Source organism: Dermacentor albipictus, chromosome 7, assembly GCF_038994185.2.
Source record: "Dermacentor albipictus isolate Rhodes 1998 colony chromosome 7, USDA_Dalb.pri_finalv2, whole genome shotgun sequence".
Lineage (NCBI taxonomy): Eukaryota > Metazoa > Arthropoda > Arachnida > Ixodida > Ixodidae > Dermacentor > Dermacentor albipictus.
In genome coordinates this window covers 78,114,712-78,137,357 of record NC_091827.1, presented here as the reverse complement: position 1 = coordinate 78,137,357, position 22,646 = coordinate 78,114,712, and the positions used below count along the sequence as shown (strand labels likewise).

Sequence of the window (22,646 nt, the reverse complement as noted above, 5' to 3'; positions counted from 1 at the left end):
GCGAGCGCCCAAATTCTCCCTTGAAAAGGCAAGATGCTGAGCCGTCAGGCAGCGGTGTCCTGCGGGAGAAGCCTCGGCGAGCAGCGTGTTCGGACGTGTCAGCGTGTGCCAGACAGCCCGGCGCCGCACCTCCCTTTGCCTGGAGGTCACCGCGCGCGCGAACTTTGAACCGGGTGGCCAGCGCGGTTGCTGGTTGGACCCCTCGGACGACCGTCGTGTGCTGACTTTGTATTGGGCCGTTTGAGTGACAATGGTTCCTCGGGAATTATAAAAGACGCGACACGCCGCCTGAAAAACAGGATCCGCCGACCCACCGGGAGAGAGTGTCGCTCCCGACTGGGGTGAGATGTGTCACGCGTTTTCGCCGGACGTCGCCGTGCGGGAACAGTCGCGGTTGTGTGAGCTCTCGGCCCCAGTGCCGATCCGATCTTGTCCTGTACAATGACCTGTATATAATGTATAAAATCCCTTTCGTTATTCTCATCGACGCCTGGCTCGGAGTCTTCGCTACCAACGCTCCGTCACGAAACGGGTGACGAGCGCTACGGGACCACAAAGTCGTAATAGTGGTGCAGCGGTACAAGTCCGTAACAGCGGTGAGCGTCGAGCAGCGTCGCGTTCGGCGCGGCAATGAAATGTGCGCCTGAGCAAGCGACGCACGCCTGAGCCTTAGAAACAGCTCGTTTCTAAGGCAACACCGCATTCACTAGAGACGCTTTTGTACCGCTTTGAAGCATGGAACTCGTGGCTGAGTAGACGACTTCCGGCCACCGAGCGTGACGGACGTGTGCTTCATGGGCTCCCAAGGAGCGGCTTTAGCGGCCCAGCCGGGTCGCGGTATCAGGAGCACTGAAATGCCTGCCCAGGATTATGAAATGGTTGTTCCGCATCTGCCATCAGGTTCGAGTGTTTTGAACACAGTATTTTTGCATGGTGATGTCTCCGCCAGGCCTTATCGCGTCGAGCATTTTCGCGACGCCCTAGCGCGTCTGTCATTGCTGCCGGATGTGGTTGCCCTTGGGGCATATCAGATGAACCACCTGTGGGCCGTTACTTTCAACAGCGAAGGAGCGAAGGCAAAGATTCTGCAGGCTGAAGCTTTCAATGTGAAAGACCACCGCTGCGTGGTTATTGACCCGACCAACCGAGGTGTCAGGCTGAAGCTGTTTTGGCTGCTCCACGGTGTGCAAGACGACGACGTGCGAGTGGCATTAGCAGCGTTCGGAAAAGTGACTGAAATAACCCGCGATAAATGGAGGGTTAAAGGCTGCGTCGACAAGGCTTCAACAACACGGTCGGTTACACTGAAACTGAAGGTGGGTGTTACCATCGAGGACTTGCCCCATCAGTTGCGTGTTGGTGAGGACGTTGCCCTCGTCCATGTTCCTGGTAGGGCTCCGCTCTGCCTTCGGTGCCGTGGAAAAGGACATATACGCCGTGAGTGTCGGGTGCCACGCTGCGGGCTATGCCGGCGTTTCGGCCACGATGAGAGCCAGTGCGTGCGTAGCTACGCTAATGTTACGGGCCAGGCACGAAGTGATGAAATGGCCGAACACCTCATGGATGAAGCAGACGCGGTTGAAGCAACCCACGGAAGTGAGGGAGATGATGCCACCAAGGAGTCAACATCCAAGGAAACCGCACCCGCACCCCGTGCAGATACCAGCCAAGCCGGTAAGGACCAAACCCAGCCGGCCGTCGCATCAAAGCCAGCGTTCCATCCGGAAAAAGCGGATAGCGTGACTGCTGTAAGCCTGGTTACGACTGGGCAGCAGGACGACATCCAGGAAGTCGCCGATACCGAGATGCCTGCCGCGTCAAGTGTACCAGTGAAGCGGGCTCACGAGGATTCGGATATTCAGGAACCGAGATTGGTCGGTGAACGCGGCGAGGAGCCTCCGCCGAAGGCACCTTCAACGCGCCGCGGACCGTTCAAGCCCAAACCGAAATCGCCACCGGAACGCAGTACTGCGTCTGCACTCCCTCCGCCTTAGCGGAGGCTTCTTTTGCCACAACGGTTGAAGCCCGGTCTTTGATCGGGTCAGTACTAAGCTCAAACGCCTTAATTGATATGGTTTCACCCTGTTTGATGTGTGAGTAGACTGATCGGCGTCTTCCTTTTCCTTAGATGGCTACCAACCTCACGTCCAGCCTACGTGTTGCTACGCTTAATGTAAGGGGCCTGTCGGCGCGTAGAAGGCAACTGCAACTGAACCGCCTTCTGCTAGAAAACGAAATAGATTTGCTCGCGGTTCAGGAAACTAAAATTGAAGACGAAGAACAAACAGACAGAATGGTAGCGGTCTATCGTAGCAGATACAGCGTTTGCGTATGTCATGCTGTTGGAAGAGCGGGTGGATGTGTTATTTTTTTAAGAAATGGTATTGGGGCTGTTGATACTGTGTTCTCGAGTGAAAGTGGGCGCCTTGTAATGTGTGATTTTGAATCGGATGGAGTGGCTTGGAGAGCTGTGTGTGTATACGCTCCGAATGCAATTGCTGAAAGGGAGAGTTTCTTCCGACAGGTGAAGCCTGTGCTGCTTACTGAAAGGCGGGTGATCTTGCTTGGTGATTTCAATTGCGTCTGTAGACCAGAGGATAGGACAACAAACCGTTCCTTTCGAGATCGGAGCGCCGAGTTACTTTCCGAAATTGTAGGTGAGCACGACCTTGAAGATGTAGGCTTGATATCGACGCATGAAGGCCAGGCAATGTACACTCACTTTCAGGGAGGCAGTCATGCTAGATTGGACCGTATATATATTCCTGTCGAATGTTCGCTGTTATGTTCTGCCTACCAGACGATCTATGTCTCTTTTAGTGATCACTGCCTAGTCATGGTTACAATCGGTACGAAGAGAATAGCTGCGAAATTTAATTGGGACTTGTGGAAGTTTAATGATAAATTACTGGAAGATGAAGAGTACGTGACTAAAGTCAAGGATTATATAGCGAACATGCTGCGAAGTAACTCCGGAAGTTTTACGCAAGTATGGGAGCAGTTCAAATGTGATATTAAAATAGCCGCTATTGATAGATCATGTGCACTCCGGCGAAAAGAAAAACAACGAGTTAAAGAGCTGCAGAGTGCCCTAGATTTTATGCTAAGTACGGAATGCTACGAGCCGGGATTGTTCACAAAGGAAATTAAAGAGACTAAAACTAAGCTCGAGGCAATAGACGAAGAAATGTACCGTGGCGCAGTGATAAGGGCGCGTAACGAGAAACTGTGGTCCGGAGAGGCGCCTACCAAACGCGCGCTCAGTGATGAAAAAAGGCACGCTTTGTCGAAAGAGATAACGGAAATATGCTATCAAAACGAAATCACAAATCGAAGAGAAATAATCAAACAGGCATTCGTCGAACATTACACAGATATTTTCAGCCTTAATACTCCGGACACTGACTACTTCAGAACAGAATTCCTATCGCTGATGCCGAGATTAGAGGATGACCTTGTGCACGCTCTAGAAGCCAGTATTACGGCTGAGGAAATTGAATCAGCGATTCTGGAGCTTAGTTCACACAAGTCACCTGGTCCAGACGGTCTCGGTGCATCTCTATATAAAGCCTTTAGAACAGAAATGGCAGTCGCACTTGAAAGACTGATTAGCGAATTCTATGAAACGAAAACAAGTCCTCCATCCTTCCGAGCGTCCCACGTAGTACTTATTCCTAAAACGACTGATCCGATTAAGTTACAGTCTGTTGAATCATACCGTCCCATCAGTCTAACAAACGTGGACTATAAGATATTCATGAAGATTTTAGCTCGGCGCCTTCAAAGTGTTATTAAGTCACTTGTAGGGCCACATCAGACATGCGGCATAAAAGGCAGGTCAATCTTTACCAATGTTCACACTGCTAGAACTGTCCTTGAATGCTGTGACGGAATGTATGGGCGCGTGGCCATGTTGCAATTAGATCTGCACAAGGCGTTCGATAAAGTCGTACACGAAGTTCTGTTCTTGATCCTAGACCATATCAATGTTGGAACTGTTATTACAGAAGGTGTTAAAATGATGTACAATGGTTGTATAGCGAAGCTGATAATTAATAGGCAGTTAAGTGATGGTATTCCTGTGCTGTCGTCTGTGAGACAAGGCTGCCCTTTATCCCCCCTGCTTTTCGCTCTCTACCTCGAGCCCTTTTGTTTGCGGCTGCTGAAGAGCCCAAACATTCGGGGTTACACATTTCATAAAACTGAAGTTCGAGTTTTAGCATATGCTGACGATGTAGCAGTGTTTTGTACGGACCATGACAGTATTAAAGCAGTTGTACAAGAGGCTGTAAAATTTTGTACTGCAAGTGGAAGTGCTATAAACTGGAACAAGTGTCTTGGTTTTTGGCATGGGAATTGGCAATACAAGCCCGAGACTTTTTGTAACATGCAATGGGCGGTAACTCCAGGAACCTACCTAGGTGTCCCCCTCGAACATTATCGAGATAGCAAAGAATATTGGGACAATGAAGTAGTGCGAATGAAAACCCAGACCGGCAAATGGGGAGGGCATAAATTTTCAATGTTTGCAAGAGCCACAGTGTGTAATTTGTTTTTGGTCGCGAAAATCTTTTATGTGATGCAAGCGTTATGTCTGACGAGGATGTCTGTGCAAAAGCTACATAGAGTATTTGCGATGTTCATTTGGGCCTCAACATGGGAACGTACAAGTCGTAGTAATCTCTTCCATAGAGTGTTCAATGGGGGGCTGGGGTTGTCACATTTGTTCCTCAAACAGATTGTAAGCAGGTTTCTTTTTTTGCGTGATCAAAAGGATGCTTTTCTGAGAACAATGATTCAAGCTAGACTGCGTGATTCTTTGCCTGATTATGTAGTGTCGTCCATGTATACGGGGCCAATGCCTTTAAGTGCTTTTTTGCGTGAAGTGGTCGCGTCTTTCCGAATACTAAAAGCAAGATTTTCCAGTGAATATCTGGCCGTTGTTACTAGTAAGAAGTTGTACAAAGATCTTGTTGATGTATTCTTGCCTGTACCGTTGTATCGTACAGTATTTGTTTTAGGTTCAGAACGAGATGTTCTTAAGAGAGTTAAACGAATGCCGGTAAGAGCTTCTGTAAAATCTTTCTTTTTTCAACTACATACAGGCACTCTCCCAGTGAAACCGTGGCTGCAAAGCAAAGGCATTTTTGTACCTTGGTCTGTGAATTGCTTTATATGCAAAAAACCGGAGACGATTGAGCATATCTTTTTGGACTGTCATGACGCAGTGTTTTTGTGGGATATTCTAAAACGTAGCCTTAAAATGGAATTGCCGTTAAGTGCTTTCGGAATACGCTTCCTGCCACGCGCGGAACCAGAGGGAGTGCCTGTCGATCTGTTAATGCTTTTGTGCATGCACAGTGTGTGGCGAACGCGTATGGATATTAGACATGAACGCATTGCTCAAGCCCCAGCACATGAATATTTCATTGAAAGTGTGTTATATATACGCGAATTTTTCTGTGCACAGAGTGACTCTCCTGATTGGCTAAGTGCTTTGGACAAAGTGACTAGCCTACATCGTTCTTATCACACCACACTGATCCGGCATTGACTAGTTGTTTTTATGGACATGTAATACTCACATTGTACCTTCTTTTGCCAAGCCGGTAATAAAAAAAAAAAAACTCGTGGCTGAGTGGTAGCGCCTCCGTCTCACACTCCGGAGACCCTGGTTCGATTCCCAGCCAGCCCATCTTGCAAGTTGTTTTTTATTCATGAAGTGCCTGCTGGGATTTATCGCTCACGGTCAACGCCTACGACGACGACACCAACGACACCGGTTTTTCTGCGACACGAGCTCCTTAACGCTATCGCGTTAAAAAGAAGACAGAAACACTCACAACGGTTCCATGAACTGCACACGCACCGTTCATTGTCCTGTTGTCAACCACATTAAGAGAACGTCTCTTTCAAGCCTCATCCGCTAGTGAGCAACAAACAAACAAAGAAGGCACGCCATACTAGCAACAGTTGTTCCTATGTTCAACAAATATCAATTCTTTCTTGCGAAGTTTTATAGCGATAACAATTATACGAACGCTCGAAGCACATTCACGCCACCGCCATTGTCGTGCATTCCCGTCGACGGGGTGCGTTCTGGCTGCAAAAAAAGACGAAGGGACGCACTGTGAACGCTTAGCGTTTAAAGTGCGTACACTTTCACGCTCAACCGTTTCGGTGGCCGAGCAAGGGAATTAGCGTTCTACCTTCCACTGCGCTCGCGAACGTTGTGCCGACGCCCACTATAGACACACTAGCGTTACTGCTGAGCTGCTATGCGTGCGCTCTGGTCCGAGAAGTAAGCGTCAAGTGACTAACTAACTCTGCTCCCTCACGGGTTGCAGAATCAAGCGTCTTTCCTTTCTTTAGATCTACCAAGCACAACGTAAGATCAATGTCGATCTTTGTGCACCACCGAAGTGACCGCCGGCAACGCCGCTGGCGGCGCTCCTGATGCGTGCGTTGTGAGACGCCTGGTAGCTGCCAGGGGCGCTGTTCCTGTTGCCTAGAGGGAGTTTCATTGCGTGCGGTGTTGCGCCAGCATGTCGCACCAACCTGTAATTAGAACACCATCCTAGGAGTTCATGCTCAACGCTAAACCTTGCTATCACTCTCAATGCTTTGCCCCTACAGGCGAATTGCCAAAACATTTCAGCGAAGCTGTTAAAGGGCCCCTCACCAGGCCCCATAGCCAATTTTGTTTATACGCTGGAAGTTGTTACGTGTCCTCTAGGGAGCGTTCTACCGCAAACACTTTTCAAATCAGCTTGTTAATAGCCGAGATATAAATAGTTTAGTGCAGCGAACCCATGATTTTAGCAGGCGTGCTCCACTGCCAAGCAAGACGCTCCCTCCACTCGCCCCGTCTAGCCTACGCAAGCGAAATTCCTTCCCTGCGTTCTCCCATGCCGGACCTCGGGGATCGCGTGACGCATACATCACAGGCTCCGCCTTCACTTTTTTTTTTTTTGCTTCTCGCTTATTATTATTTCTTTTTTTTGGCGCTACGCATTTCCGCCAACGGCGTCGCACGCGAGCTGTTGTCTCGCTCGCGCAGCGCCCAATTTCGCGCGCTGTGAACGAGGAAACACGACTAGTGGTATAATTCAGTCCTACACGAATGCTGAGGCAGAACAAGCGGATCGCAGAGCGTGATCACGCGCTGGAACACGGTAGAAAATGGAATAGTTTCGGAAACTGCGCACGTGACCGCACGACCGTGGGAACAAGCAGACTTGCTTCGGTGCGAAGTAAAACAAAAAAACACGCAGACATTCGCCGTTGCTGCGTTTTATTATTTCTCTAAACTTCAATTCGTGAATTCAACCAACAGATAACACAGATAAGAGATGTTATCTGGAATAATTCTCGAAGCCGCGCGACACCACAAGCGAAGTCACACTGCGGACACGATTACGTAGGCGCAGGGACATGATTACGTCACCGTCCGGCTTGGAGTGCGGCGGCCGCGAGTGAAGAGGGAAACCGCGTTCGGATTGAAATTTCAGATCTTTTCGCAACGCGTAGCGATGTAATACTATACAGACACGATTGTTATCGCGCAATGTATGCTCTGCGCCTGTCAGCTCAATATGGCCAGACCTGCAGGTCTTATCATAACCACCCATAACCACTCCTAAAGGGCCCCTCATCATGGTGAGGGGCTGGTGATATTGTTACGTAGGAAGACACCGACGAAAAGCTATTTACAAGTATATTTACAAGGCTATACGCCGCAGTTGACCAAGAGGCAACAGCCCGCGCTAGCTTCCAATCGTCGACTTCTTCTTCTTCCTGCTCGGCTCTTGGTCATTGGGAATACTACCCCGTAGCACTACCCCCGGCGGCAAAAGCGCCGTCCCGGAGCGACTAAAGGCTGGACTCTGAAGCAGTGTAGTAGCTCTTGAGCCTACTGACGTGCACGACATCACTAGACGCCAGAGTAGATGACGAGGTGGAGCTCACAGGAGCAATTTCATAAGTCACAGGCGTCACCTGGCGCAGCACGCGGTAGGGCCCTGTGTATCGCGAAAGGAGTTTTTCGGAAAGTCCAACGTGACGACAGGGCGACCACAGGAGCACGAGTGCACCAGGCGAAAACTGTACGTCACGGTGGCGGGCGTTGTACTGACGCTGCTGCGTGGTTTGCGAGTCCGTCAGTCGAGCACGGGCAAGCTGGCGTGCATGATCGGCGAGGGCGATGGCGTCGCGCGCATACTCGGTTGTTGAGGTCGCAGCAGGAGGAAGTACCGTGTCAAGGGGAAAGGTCGGTTCGCGACCGTAGAGTAGATAAAATGGAGAAAATCCGGCGGTGTCGTGCCGGGAAGAATTGTAAGCAAAGGTGACGTAAGGAAGGGCAACGTCCCAGTCGTGGTGGTCCTTCGAAACGTACTTGGACAGCATGTCGGTAAGAGTACGGTTTAAGCGCTCTGTCAGGCCATTGGTTTGAGGATGGTATGAGGTAGTCAGCTTGTGTTGAATAGAGCAGGAACGCACAATGTCGGCGATAACTTGCGAGAGGAAGTTACGACCACGGTCAGTAAGCAGCTGTCGCGGGGCGCCATGCACTAAGATAATGTCACGCAAGAGAAAGTCCGCGACGTCAGTGGCGCAACTGGTAGGAAGAGCCCGCGTGATAGCGTATCGGGTGGCGTAATCAGTTGCGACGGCTACCCATTTGTTCTCAGAGGATGACGTGGGAAAGGGACCGAGGAGGTCTAATCCAACACGAAAAAAACGGTTCCACAGGGATGGGGATCGGCTGGAGATGACCGGAAGGTAGCACCTGAGGCGTTTTCCGACGCTGGCAGGGATCACAGGCAGCAACATAGCGTCGGACGGAGCGAGCAAGACCAGGCCAATAGAAGCGGCGGCGGACGCGGTCGTACGTGCGGGTTACGCCAAGATGTCCTGCAGTGGGTGCGTCATGCATCTGAAAGAGCACAGTCTGTCGTAGATGTTTTGGCACGACAAGAAGAAGATCAGGGCCATCAGGGAGGAAGCTCCTTCGGTACAGAATGCCGCCCTGGAGGACATATCGGCGAACGGATGCGTCGGTAGGTGTAGAGCGCAGACGCTCGATGAGTACTCGCAGCGATGGGTCTCGGTACTGCTCATCGGCGATGCTAGCGAAGGCAGACACAGAGAAAATGCCGGCGGCCGAACTACTGTCGGCGTCGTCAGGCTCGTCTACCGGGTAGCGAGACAGGCAGTCAGCGTCCTTGTGTAGTCGGCCAGATTTGTAGGTGACAGAGAACGAATATTCTTGGAGGCGTAAGGCCCAGCGACCAAGTCTTCCTGAAGGGTCTTTCAATGAGCATAACCAACAAAGCGCGTGATGGTCTGTGATGACGGAAAAGGGTCGGCCATATAAGTATGGGCGGAACTTCGCAACCGCCCAAACTAGGGCCAGACACTCACGCTCAGTGATGGAATAGTTGCGCTCCGCGTGTGAGAGGAGCCTGCTGGCGTAAGCGATAACACGGTCGTGGCCACGCTGGCGTTGTGCCAGGACTGCGCCAATACCGTGACCGCTGGCATCAGTACGGACTTCGGTAGGCGCAGAAGGATCGAAATGGGCCAGAACGGGAGGCGTTGTGAGAAGATCGATGAGAAGCGAGAATGCAGAGGCCTCGTTATCGCCCCACTGGAAAGGGGCGTCTTTTTTCAAAAGCTCGGTTAGTGGTCGTGCTATGGCCGCGAAATGTTTGACGAAACGGCGGAAGTACGAGCAAAGGCCGATGAAGCTGCGCACATCCTTGACACACTTCGGAACAGGGAAGTGCGTAACAGCATGGATCTTGCCAGGGTCCGGTTGCACTCCGTTCGCGTCAACGAGATGTCCAAGGACAGTAATCTGGCGACGGCCGAATTGGCACTTCGATGCGTTGAGTTGCAGACCGGCTCGCCGAAAAACGTCCAGGACTGCTGAGAGGCGCTCGAGGTGCGTAGCGAATGTTGGGGAGAATACTATAACGTCGTCCAAGTAGCACAGGCATGTGGACCATTTGAATCCGTGAAGAAGGGAGCCCATCATGCGTTCAAAAGTGGCAGGAGCATTACATAGGCCGAACGGCATCACCTTGAATTGATAAAGACCGTCGGGTGTGACAAAGGCAGTCTTCTCGCGGTCGAGATCGTCCACGGCAATCTGCCAATAGCCGGAGCGAAGGTCAATAGAGGAGAAATAGCGAGCACCGTGGAGGCAGTCAAGGGCGTCATCAATCCGAGGTAGGGGATACACGTCCTTTTTGGTAACCCTGTTAAGGTGCCGATAATCCACGCAAAAGCGCCATGAGCCATCCTTCTTTTTTACCAGCACAACCGGTGACGCCCATGGACTACATGACGGTTCAATAATGTTCTTGGCAAGCATTTTGCGAACTTCGGTGTGAATCACTTGACGCTCAGCCGGTGATACTCGATACGGGCGGCGATAAATAGGAGGGGCATCTCCGGTATAAATGCGATGTTTAACAGCTGTTGTTTGGGCCAAAGGACGATCGTTAAAGTCAAAAATATCTTGGTAGGACATCAGAACGCGGTAGAGCGCACGAGCGTGCTCGGACGGCATGTCGGGTGCAATCATTTTCTGTAAGTTGGCGATGGTACAAGTTGCCGACTGCGATGGTAGAGGAGGAGCGGTTGAATTGTCGTCTACTGAAATCGATGCTACAGAGTGATCCTCGAATGAGCAAAGTTGGGCCAGAGACATCCCGCGTGGCAGCACTTGTGTCGTCAAGGCAAAATTGACCACTGGCAGGCAGACGCAATTCGCCGTAATAGATAAAATAGTATGAGGTAGTGTGATCCCGTGTGTAAGGAGGACGTCTTGCATAGGAGCCGCGATGTAGTGACCGTCGGGCACAGGTGGGGATGACACGAAGTCAACGTAAGTCAGTGCCGAAGGTGGCAAACGAACGAAGTCGATGGAACTGAGGCGAGGAAGGTGTTGTTCAGCGGGATCCAGAACAGGCAGGTCGAGGCGGAGAGTACTGGCGGAGCAATCGATGAGAGCAGAATGTGCGGAGAGGAAGTCGAGGCCGAGGATGATGTCGTGGGGACAGTGAGCGATGACTGTGAATAGCACGGTAGTGGAGCGATCGGCGAAGGAGACGCGGGCGGCACACATACCAATGACGGGGGCTGTTCCGCCATCGGCGACACGGACAACAGGCGTCGTGGCGGGCGTGATTATTTTCCTCAGCCGGGTACGAAGAGCCGCGCTCATTACCGACAAATGCGCCCCAGTGTCTATGAGAGCTGATACAGGAACACCGTCGACTTGCACGTAAAGAAGGTTCAGATGAGTGGGCAACGTCAGGAGAGGATTTGGCGGCGTAAGGAGCAATGCAGCGTCACCTCGAGGCGCTGCATCGTCTAGTTTTCCGGCTGGGAGCGGCGTCCGAAGGGAGTCGGCGAATAGGAACGACGGGGCTGGGGAGAGCGAGATTGTCGTCGTTGGGGCGAAGGTGAACGAGAATAGGGGCGGTTCGGCGCAGGAAAATCGGTGGCGGCATTATCTGAGCGTGCGGCATAGCGACGAGAAAGGCCATCTGGGGGGCGAGAGTAGGCAGTAGATGTAGACTGGTTCAGGGAACTCCAGCGACTGCGGCAGTGCCGAGAAATGTGCCCAATTCGATGGCAGTGAAAACAAATTGGCTTGTCGTCGGCAGTGCGCCATTCAGAGGGGTTGCGGAAACGTGGTGGGTAAGAAGGTGCGGGACGGGGTGGAATCGAAGATGCCGGGTGGGGATCAGGGCGATGGGCCGAGCAGATGGTGTGAATACCCATGTTGGCGAACTCCTGGCGGACAACTGCCTGGATCAGGGAAACAGTGACTGCAGGTGCATTGGAGGGGCCGGAGTCGAACGCAGCCGGATAGGCGGCCTCGAGCTCACGCCGGACAATCCTGGTGACATCGCCAGTGTTGTTGGGACGAGGAGCGTCGGCACAGGAAGATGTCGCTGGGGTGTTGGGCAGATGGGCAAACTGCTGGTCAATACGTCGGCTTTTGGCGAGTTCCAGGCGGCGGCACTCTTTTATAACAGCATCCACCGTGGCTACGTTGTTGCAAACGAGCAAGTTGAAGGCGTCATCGGCAATGTCTTTGAGGATATGGGAGACCTTGTCGGACTCAGTCATGTGTGCGTCAACTTTGCGGCATAGAGCCAAGACGTCCTGAATGTACGTGACGTAGGGCTCCGTTGACGTCTGCACACGACCGGAAAGCGCCTTCTGCGCGGCAAGTTGGTGACCGTAGGGGTTGCCGAACAAGTCTCGAAGCTTTTGCTTAAGCGAATCCCAACTGGTCAGCTCATCTTCGTGCGTCCGATACCAAACTCGAGGTGTGCCACCGAGGTAAAAGACGACGTTGGCGAGCATGATAGTTGGGTCCCACCCGTTATTGCGGCTGACGTGTTCGTAAAGGCTGATCCAGTCCTCGACGTCTTCCCCATCTTTTGCCGAGAATACGCCAGGATCACGGGGAGCGGAGAGGGTTATGTAGGTCGTCGAAGTGGCAGCAGGTGTCGGAGCCGGTGGAGTCGGGTTGGCGTCGCCGGGAGCCATGAAGGTAGGCTCGACGTACCGTCCACTGCGAAGCTCCGTGACGAGGTACAGGGAACGTCCACCTCCACCAAATATGTTACGTAGGAAGACACCGACGAAAAGCTATTTACAAGTATATTTACAAGGCTATACGCCGCAGTTGACCAAGAGGCAACAGCCCGCGCTAGCTTCCAATCGTCGACTTCTTCTTCTTCCTGCTCGGCTCTTGGTCATTGGGAATACTACCCCGTAGCAATATAATGGCTTGTAGTAAAACATTTAATTTCGAAGTTTCGGCCGGTGTCCGACCTTCAGCAAAAGTGTGATTGCAAGCACCCGGAAATATATTCATCGGTGCGCCAAAAATATCGACAACCTTGGAAACGTGCATCTTGGTAGTTGCGCATAGACTTCATCCTACCTAGGCTTTTATTAATTACCATATAGCAAGTTTGCTGAAATTTTGCATTAGAAATGACTCGAGAGCTTCCCTGTCGCAGTGAGTCGAAAATCCTCATCTCAAAATAGTGGCCTTAATGGTTTCGAAAGGGGGGCCTAGCGTGTTTTCATGAGTGGAGAGAGGGAGCTGCGGTATAGATTTTACTTGTGATTCATAATTGTTAAACCGTACTAAAAGGCGTTTCTGCTCATCCAATGTATTTTGCGTGGCAAATGGTGCATTCGGGAAGATATGCAACGTTATAAGCGTCACTGTTGTAATCCCTTAGTGCTTGGTGAAGTGAAAGCCTCATCGCGGCCGACACGTCCAAAGTAAGCCTGCGGTTTTCTACGTGTGCCTGCAGGACCCTCAATTTATTTAACCCCTAAATCGAAGAACTACTTCCTTGACACCCACGCATGCATATATATATATATATATATATATATATATATATATATATATATATATATATATATATATATATATATATATATATATATATATAGAGAGAGAGAGAGAGAGAGAGAGTTAAGCTTAACGATACAGGATTCTAAGTTACCTTGCTTATATGTCGTTGTAATGGCCAACCACTTCCATGCGCGTTCTTTTTACCAATTAATCCGTAACTTGTTTCTCACGTCGTTTAACTTTGAGTCGGCTAGGAGTTTGTACGGCTGCGGCCGTGACACCTGACTCCATGGTGCTTGTCGTGCCGTCACTAAGAACCAGGGGCGTAAACCCCCCATCCTCCACCAATGAAATTTCTGTGAGGGATACCTGCAACATAAAACGGCGGGACACAACACACGTCTGTCCCTCTCCCTCCATCCCTCCCCTCCCCCTTCCCCCTATGCCACTGCTAATAACAGCCATTCACGACGGCGTGAGCCAGCAGAGCCTCTGTACTTCATGCATCAATGTCATCTCTAAATGCGCCCGTGAAGGCATTCTTACAAATATTTGAAAGGTCGAAGTAAAAGAAGAAAATATTTAAAAACGGAATGGCTGTCACGTCCAGTGATGTTACAAGATGCCCAATAATGTCGTTAACACAATTAAATATGAGTAACGGAAACTCATTATATATTTAAGCGTGAGAAATAAAGATGAATAATAATAAATTTGCTGGAGATGCTCATATCCCACACACATGATTCCCAAGACTACAAGATAGAGCTCGCTGCTTTCGTAGAAGCAATATATATTTGCCCATTCCACCAAGGAGGAAAGGCCACAAACGCAAGGGAAAGTCCAAAGAAAAAGCCTAGCTAAGGCACCGAAAACAGGGTATAACATGAATCCATCGTCTCGAATTTTAATAATGCACAGCGGAAACCTGTCGAGCCGACAAGGCGTTCGCATCTGAGAAACGCCAAAGCCTTCTACAACGGTTGCCACAACTTGGTAGTCGCCTCAAGGTGCCGCATATGGCGATGCATTCGACGTCGCAGGGCGAGCAACTTCCGGTACGAGAAGTAAGCGAGGGCCACCAGCACTGCCAGCAGCAACACCAGGGTCACCGAGAGGCAGAACACCCAGTCGGGAGGAGTCCGGCCCGGCCGGGACGCCATTCGACGGCGCCGGGCACGGGCGGGAGGCGGCTCCACGTAGGGAGTCATGGATTCTAGGAATCAAGAAAGATGTGAAAGCATCAGTTTGCTTGCCTGCACAGACACGTCGACGAAATACGAAAAGGCACGTTAAAGGCAAACAGTCTGCCCGTCTTCTATGCTGCAGCTTACCCATTCAGTTTCAAAAGAAATCGCGGCTGAAAGAACCGCATGCCTGAAATTATTTCAACGTTTTGTGACGAAACAATATCTGAGATGCAACGAGAGGTTGGAATCGAAAGAGGAAACGAAATGTTTGCTTAAAACATTGAAGAAAGAACGCCAAGCATTGTTATTCTTAAATATGATTTTTTAATAAGACGGGTCCATGAAATCAAATTTGCCAGGTAAATATCACGCGCAGCTGTGAGCCTACATACACATACAGCCTACATACACTCCGATGCAAACAGCATCACGTGGTAATGCTTCAGCCTGCCGCCCAAGCATCTCTGCGTTTCCTTTAAGAGAATGTTTCTTTGCCTGCCCTTCTTGGTATCGCGGGGCTGCTGCTGTCTATTGATGGGTAAGTCCGTATCTCGGCGGTTACACTTGTGGGCATATATAGGAAGCGTATTTGTGCACTGTATAGACGGACCTTGCACCGTATGCAAGTACCAGCAAATGAGCATAAAGTATAACATTTATATATGCTGACCGGCAAAACAGTACTACTAAACGCACTTCTACTCTGGATAATAAATAGTTAAGTTGCAATGCGAGCCAACCTGCAGTTGAAAGTCGAGTTGGCGACGAGATAGGGGCGGAGTCACTGCACACCGCACTTTATCGCGTCACTCCTCACGTGGGGGGAGTATAGCATGGAGCATCGCACTCAAATTCTTTTACTGTACTATCTTCGACAGTAGCCCAGATTTTGACTTATGATGACGTGTTTATTATTCTAAATAACTTCCACGATTCAACGTGTCGGACCACGATCTAATTATGAGGCACGTCGTTATGTGAGAAAACTACTGGTGGCGTATTGGTTACAGTATCAGGCTTCTGTGCAAGACGTCCTCTGTTCGAATCCGGCCTTTGGACAATGTTATTGATTTACTGATTTAAAAGAAAAATCAGTTTCGTCACAAAGGGCTAAACAATGAATGCGATAGATACATGCTAGAATATGACCCGAAGCAAGGCTCATAGCTTTGCTGGCCGCATGAACTGCAGTAAACGCGTACTGGCTAAGTAAACACGCGTGACGTGCGTTGCGCAGACTGATACGGACAGAAAGAACTCGATGGCCGCGAGCAGAATCAGCCAGAACTACGGGATCTTGCCGGCGTTGACACATTGTGTCGATGTCGCATTCGCGTACGGCGGCGTGCTCACGGCGGGCACGACGTGTGCGTCTGCTTCACCCTTTTGAACTGCGGGGTTTTGTCGACGTTGTGGCTCAAGCCCGACCCCCGTGTTCCCGCAGGCCCTCGTCTGGGCGCCTTCGGCGTCGCCAACACGCAGCGGCACGTTGTTCTTGTGTGTGGACCGCTGAATGGTCCTCCTTGCTTCAGTGCGATCAGAGTTTCACATAAGCTTCACGGCTGGGGTTCTGACTAATAAAAACGCGGACCCATGTTTTCACGATGTGATATGCACGTGCAGAAATTCCGCACCGACGGGCTACGTGTGAGAAAACGACGACACAAGCTGGCAGGGTCTACCTGTAGCTGGGGTTGCAATTCGTTTCAGCAAGCAAAGCTGCCTAACCTGAGGTCTTGCCTAGCAGCGGCTTCTGCGCACCAGTCTGCGCGATTCGAACGCGAACACGTCTAGACATATTACGCCACCTGGCGTTCAGATTCTGACTCAATGAGAAAGCGCGGGGTTAATGTGAGTAATGTTCAGCAGAAAACGTATTAAAATTCAACAAATCAATGCTTTTACGCGTGATTATCGTTGACGGCGAAAGGTCGACATCAAGTGTTCATATAATCGATATTGCAACAAAATGTTACACGCGCCTCAACGCGCTGGCTTGCACGTAGTAAATGCTTAAGGATATTCTATTACACTTCCTGGCGGATGCGCCGGTGGTTTAATATATATATATATATATATATATATATATATATATATATATATATATATATATATATATATATATATCAGGTTGCCCAGTAGTCCCAGTAGTGCATATCGGCTCACATTTTAAGGCTGCACTATCTCCGGGATTGGCCCATGATATATGGATAAGAGCGTACCCGATACGGAACCCGCTAGGAGAGACTTTGTCTTTAAAAAGGTACTTGTTTTCCCAGTGGGCAGAGAAGTGTGAAATCATAGCGCAGAGACACGTCGACAAAATTACGCGGATCTCATGCACTGTAGAAATCGATGTAATCGAAGCTTTCTGTGCTGTTTCCGTTGATTGGCGATAATTGGAGCTGACGTTTAGAGCAAACGTTCAAATTCTTCAGCGTTTAGTGCAACACTACAAAGTGAAGTTGGCGTTAATTGTTGCCTTGTGGGAACCACTGTCTGTCCGCGTAGTCTGCACTGAACATACAGCGAAACGTGTCTCCTTGAAGCGTTGTGCGCCATTATTCATAACCTCCGAAAAGGCTGGCATTGTCATTGCCTCACATGGCACATCGCATCGTGGCAGAAGTATTAAACATTAATTGAAGCATGAAGCGTTGTGCAAGCATGCCTTCATTAAATTTGCATGACAGCGAACATGCATTTTTAAACCGCTTCATAGTGTAGCATTAGATTACAGGGTTTTGCTGTTTGCCTGTGCACTGATAATGGCGCCATCGACTGGAGAGCACGTGGGTGTAGGTTGTAGCGCTTAAGTTTCTGTGTACTTTCTAATATAGTTACTTGTGAGTTCCGCGCTGTCCTGCGTGTTTTCTGCTCTTTGTCTTTGTCGTCTTGCGCCGCCCCTTCAAGATGTTTATATCGGTTATTGCTGACCAGATACACTGATTACATACTTTCCTTTTCGATATCGCTAAGCCCTTCATGGAGTTGACAAGTGCCTGCCGAGCTCGTTCCAATCCTCCTCTAACCTGTCTCAATCGTCAGGAATGAAAACCTTATTGGTGACCCACCCCGGTGTAGCTCAGTGGCTATGTCGTTGCGCTGCTGTGAACGAGGCCACAGGGTTGATTCCGGCCGCATTCCGAAGAGGGCAGGCTGCCAAAATTCTCGTGTGCGTGCTACAGGTGCATGCACGTTAAAGAACCCCAGGTAGTCGACATTAATCTACAGTCCCCCGCTACGGCGTGTCTCATGATCAGATTGTGGTTTTTGCACGTAAAACGCAATAACTGAATTCAGTTTCGAAGCCTTACCGGCGGCCAGGCCGGCACCCCATGGCTCGGCTTGGCAGTCCACCGAGCCAGTGTACGCCAGAGCCGGCTGCGGCACAGCTGCATCGAGTGCAACCGGAGCATAGGATCCTTGGCCAGGTTCGATGCCCACGGTTCCGAGAGCTGGCTGTGGTGGTGGCTGGGGATAGGTACTGGGGACGCGCTGAACCGCCAGGGGATACGGGCTGTCAATATGCTGCCCTGGCTCTGGGTACGCAGCGTCAGGAGCGGTGGGCTGAGCCAACTCTGGACGAGGTTCGTCGAGCTGCGGCTGTTGGACGTACGGGTCGCCAGGCGCGGCGATTGGGAGAGGCTGGCCAGGGAAGCTTCCGGCCGCATTTGTTGGAAGTGCGGCAGGCGGAGCCGAGGAATACTGCTGGAAGTACATAACCCTTTCGACGGTGCACTTCCCAAACCGTTGTTGTTTTCGTTCTTCTTCGTGCGTCCAAACGCTGGCTCATACCCACTACAAGGGACTGGCCAAAAAGCAGGCGATTGCACATGTGCTTACTAAGATTATAACAAAGATAAAATTTTTCTGGCAGAGCGTGGGTTACAAAAAAGTTAAATTTAAAGAAAAATTTCGTTGGGAATGTTGAGATCAAATAATTTACCATCAAGAAATGAAATAATACCAGGGATTGAGAAGTTCAGTAATTCAAAAAGGTAATCATTTTGCGTCCCTAATAAAATAGTAAATCACGAGAAAAGCATCCATGTGGCTGAGTACCAGTGAAAACGCCCCTAAAGACAGGAGTGCATGGTTGGCGTGGTTGACGATAATCAAAATTGTCGAAATGATACTTATAAGAACTTTGTATTAAATATCGGCGGCTAGAGTAAACCTTACCGTACTTGGCTACTTAGTGGGTTTGGCGCTGCGCTGCTAAGCACGACGTCGCGGGACCAAATCCCGGCCGCGGCGGCGGCACATCGATGGGGGCGGAATATAAAAAGCACCAGTGTACTTAGATTAAGGTGCACGTTAAACAACCCCAGATAGTCCTAATTTATCCTGAGACACCCACTATAGCGTGCCTCCTAATCAGATCATAGTTTTGGCACGTAAACCCCATAATCTTCATGTAAACGTTAAATGAGGAACACGGCATCTCAATTATGTAAAGAAGACTTAGAATTGTCTTGAAGGGCACCAATTATTAATGCGTTGGCATTCTCAGAATACTTCATACACTTTCCAGTGGCTACTATATCTATCGGCTCCGTGATTTCTAATTTTCCAAGCGCCCAAAATCTCCTGGTACCACTGAAATCAGCGGAATATCTTCGTAAACATCAAGGGGACTCAGCGGGACCAAACTTCGGACCAGAGCCCTGGACTAGAGGCCCCGACCATTAGCGGTTTTTCTGATTCTTCTTTTAATAAAGTTTATCTATCTATCTATCTATCTATCTATCTATCTATCTATCTATCTATCTATCTATCTATCTATCTATCTATCTATCTATCTATCTATCTATCTATCTATCTATCTATCTATCTAACAGCCAGAATCAGACTGCACGAGGAAAGGAGCATACAGATGGACGTGGGCAGCGCTGGCACACCGCAAGAGTCCGTCGTGTCACCGATGCTCTTCAACCTCGCCATGATCGGCTATCGGAAAAGCTGGAGCACTAAGGACAACAACAACAACAACAACAACAACAGCTGGAGCGAATAGAAGGCAATAATCACAGCGTTTATGCAGACGCAGACATGGCACACATCTTATGGAAGTGCACAAAGATAAGATCAATATATGTGGAGGACAATATAGAACCGGACCTTCTCGAGGAGCGATGGCTAAGCGCTCTGACTATCTCGGAACTACACGACCAAGTATGGGCTATCCAGCGGCCCCGGACAGCGGTGGAAAGGCCACCCGCACATAATGCCCAGGTGGCCTGAGCCCGGGCTGGCAACCTCGCAGGTCCTTTTCTGGTTAAAGTTTTTTCCGTCCGTCCGTCTAGCTAGCCACCTATCTATGTTTGTATCTAACCGTTCTCCCGCCTACCTGGGTTGCTGGGTACTCCATGGTCGAATGCGTAGCACGTCGGGCTGCTGTGCTGAGGGAACTGGGTTCGAAACCAACCGTCGGACCAACTTGGCTCACTGGGTATGTGGCATTGTGTGCATCTGTGCCGCTATTCAAAGAACTTCTCATGCAGACAAAGGTCAATGTAGATGCGGGACTGGGTAGGTACCACTGTTCAATGAAACTCTTTGATGCCGACTTGGAACACTTGGTATGTGCACTCGATCTATGATGGTCAGCGAGGAACCATTTTGATGCCAACCAGGGTCGTTGGGTATGTGCCAGTAGACGTGTGCCGCTCTTCAATGAATGCCTTTGACGCCAACATGGGTAAGTAGGTATGTGTCTCAGGGAATGTGCCGCACCTACAATGACGACGAAGATCCCCTCAATTTATTCGATGATGAGCGGAATCAAACCCACGTCACAAGGGTTCCTCAAGGACGGTATCCCGACGTACTCGGTATGTGCCGCTTTCAATAAACGCCTTTCCGTCAACGCTTTAGCGAGCTGTGTCTGGAGTGCATTGGGTACGTGCAGATCACGAATCTCCCGCCAAATTGGGTCACTGAGTATGCGCCACTGAGTGTACGGCTAGGGAGGGAACAATTCTTAGCGTTCGCAGGCACCGGTGTGCCACGCTTCTCGTCTCGGAGCCAACGCGCGGTCTTCTCGGTAGCGTCACTAGATGGCACAGCGTGTCCAGAAACAAAGCAACGTACACTTTCTGGAAGCTCTCAAATTTAAGGTGTACGGAAGCATCAACCGGCTTCAAGTCGGGATAAGCAAGAAACGTCTAAGGCATTGGTAGGGAAAAAATAAAGGGAGGATACTGATACGACCAGAACCGTTACGGGCATAGGTAGAGGTACAAAATAGAGATGTTTTGAGACGAAAGAATAAAAATAAATATGTATAGAAACGCTATTAGGCCTAAGGGCATGCTTTCGAATTTTAAAAAAATCCTAAAGCGAAAAGCACGCAAAGCAGTAGATGGCTCCAAGCGTCTTTAGAGAAATGCGGAACAGAAGTCCTGCTGCAGTACACGGCTCATACGTAAATGGTTTCGACGATGGTGACACGTTGTGTCGATATAATTTAATGCTAAACGCATTACCGTCGACATTCATCGTGAGATGGGTTCTACCGAATCTTTCATTCTACGGGAAACAAAGTTGATGGAATTTTGGAAATGATGTTAGTTCATATTGCGGAATTTCTCATGTGGAGAAATTTCTGTACTTACCCGCGGTTACATAAACAGATTTCGGCAAAACAAATGACAGAGCTATTGATGGATGCTCGTGCGAGTAAATGCGTCACTTCAATCAAGCACAACCCCGCGGTGTCCCGGTACCCAAAGCAATTGAACTTGCCATAATTACGCAGGTATACCATTCAACAAAATGTTCGCAGAATTCTTGAATTTGCGGATGCAGTGAGTGCCGTGTATACAGACGGCGAGTCGGTCACAATAACAGCTAATGAGGCATTTTGGGAAAGTTTTCGCAATGCTAGTACAGTCCCTAATAATTCCATTTGTCGAAACGTTGGCTCCTGTTTTCACCTTGCTCTCATTTTGCTCATCGTCTTGAATGTCCATCTCCCGCCTTCCTAGTGTTTTCCCTCTATTTAAAATAGAGGAGATAGTGCAGGCCAAAAAGGGACCACCACAAAAAACGCCTCTCACTACCAAAATATACGCAAGATATGTGTATACACTGTTCTTGGAACCGGTAATCGTATCCTACCCGACAACTCGAAATTTCATTTAAGACGTTGCCCCGTTGCCGTATCCCGCCATTTCATTTTTACTTGCACAGATCTGGTATGGCGGCATCCCCTTTATGCTACCTCCGCAATGAGCCGTAGTCAATCGATTACTTTTTTTTTTTTATCGTGCCGGTGGCTTTTCGGAATTCCCCTTCGTTATTTCGGGCTGACTTTAAGCAGTACTGCTGCACTTTCACTTGGAGCATCGGTTTTAGGATACAGCCGCATGAGCGTTTGCCGAGCCATACATAATTGCTTCTGCGACACAAATAAATTGCCGTAATAATATTGCCAATTTTACCACAATGGATTTATTTCTGCTTATGCAAGGCTTGACGACCTCGTTACGCATTATTTTATTTTATTCATAATGAGTTTCTTTCATAGCTTCGTATGCGCGTTTACTTATTTTTTGTTCGTTTGTCACATAACTTGGTTCGTGGCCTATCTATCACCCGCAGCGAGTTTTGCGTCATCGTACATGGAATTAGCGTAATCGTCATCATTGCTCGAGATTCGAGAGGCGGAGGGCCTAGATAACACTCGAACGGCACAGCCCTCCGAAGGTTTGTATTTACGACCGAAACTCACCCAGAAGTACTATCATGACCACTCATAGATAGATAGATAGATAGATAGATAGATAGATAGATAGATAGATAGATAGATAGATAGATAGATAGATAGATAGATAGATAGATAGATAGATAGATAGATAGATAGATAGATAGATAGATAGATAGATAGATAGATAGATAGATAGATAGATAGATAGATAGATAGATAGATAGATAGATAGATAGATAGATAGATAGATAGATAGATAGATAGATAGATAGATAGATAGATAGATAGATAGATAGATAGATAGATAGATAGATAGATAGATAGATAGATAGATAGATAG

At 49.3% G+C, this 22,646-nt stretch overlaps 2 protein-coding genes across 2 annotated transcripts; one reads left to right on the top strand and one right to left on the bottom strand.

The window, feature by feature from the left end:
• Window positions 1–761: 761 nt before the first annotated feature.
• On the top strand, window positions 762–5,599 carry LOC139047513 (uncharacterized). The gene has a single exon (XM_070521323.1). The coding sequence runs from the start codon at window positions 795–797 to the stop codon at window positions 1,992–1,994; it is 1,200 nt and encodes a 399-aa protein (XP_070377424.1). The 5' UTR covers window positions 762–794; the 3' UTR covers window positions 1,995–5,599.
• Window positions 5,600–14,178: 8,579 nt separating this feature from the next.
• Window positions 14,179–18,372, bottom strand: LOC135899022 (uncharacterized). The gene is made up of 2 exons (XM_065428269.2): window positions 17,910–18,372; window positions 14,179–14,618 (listed from the first exon to the last, which is right to left on the bottom strand). The coding sequence occupies exons 1-2, from the start codon at window positions 18,313–18,315 to the stop codon at window positions 14,377–14,379; spliced, it is 648 nt and encodes a 215-aa protein (XP_065284341.1). The 5' UTR covers window positions 18,316–18,372; the 3' UTR covers window positions 14,179–14,376.
• Window positions 18,373–22,646: the final 4,274 nt, after the last annotated feature.

Coding starts and splice junctions, on each gene's coding strand:
- LOC139047513 (XM_070521323.1), top strand. CDS start 795: ATGGGCTCCCAAGGAGCGGCTTTAGCGGCCCAGCCGGGTCGCGGTATC.
- LOC135899022 (XM_065428269.2), bottom strand. CDS start 18,315: ATGTACTTCCAGCAGTATTCCTCGGCTCCGCCTGCCGCACTTCCAACA. Junction 14,619..17,909: donor GGGTGCCGGCCTGGCCGCCG/GTAAGGCTTCGA, acceptor CTTGATTCCTAG/AATCCATGACTCCCTACGTG.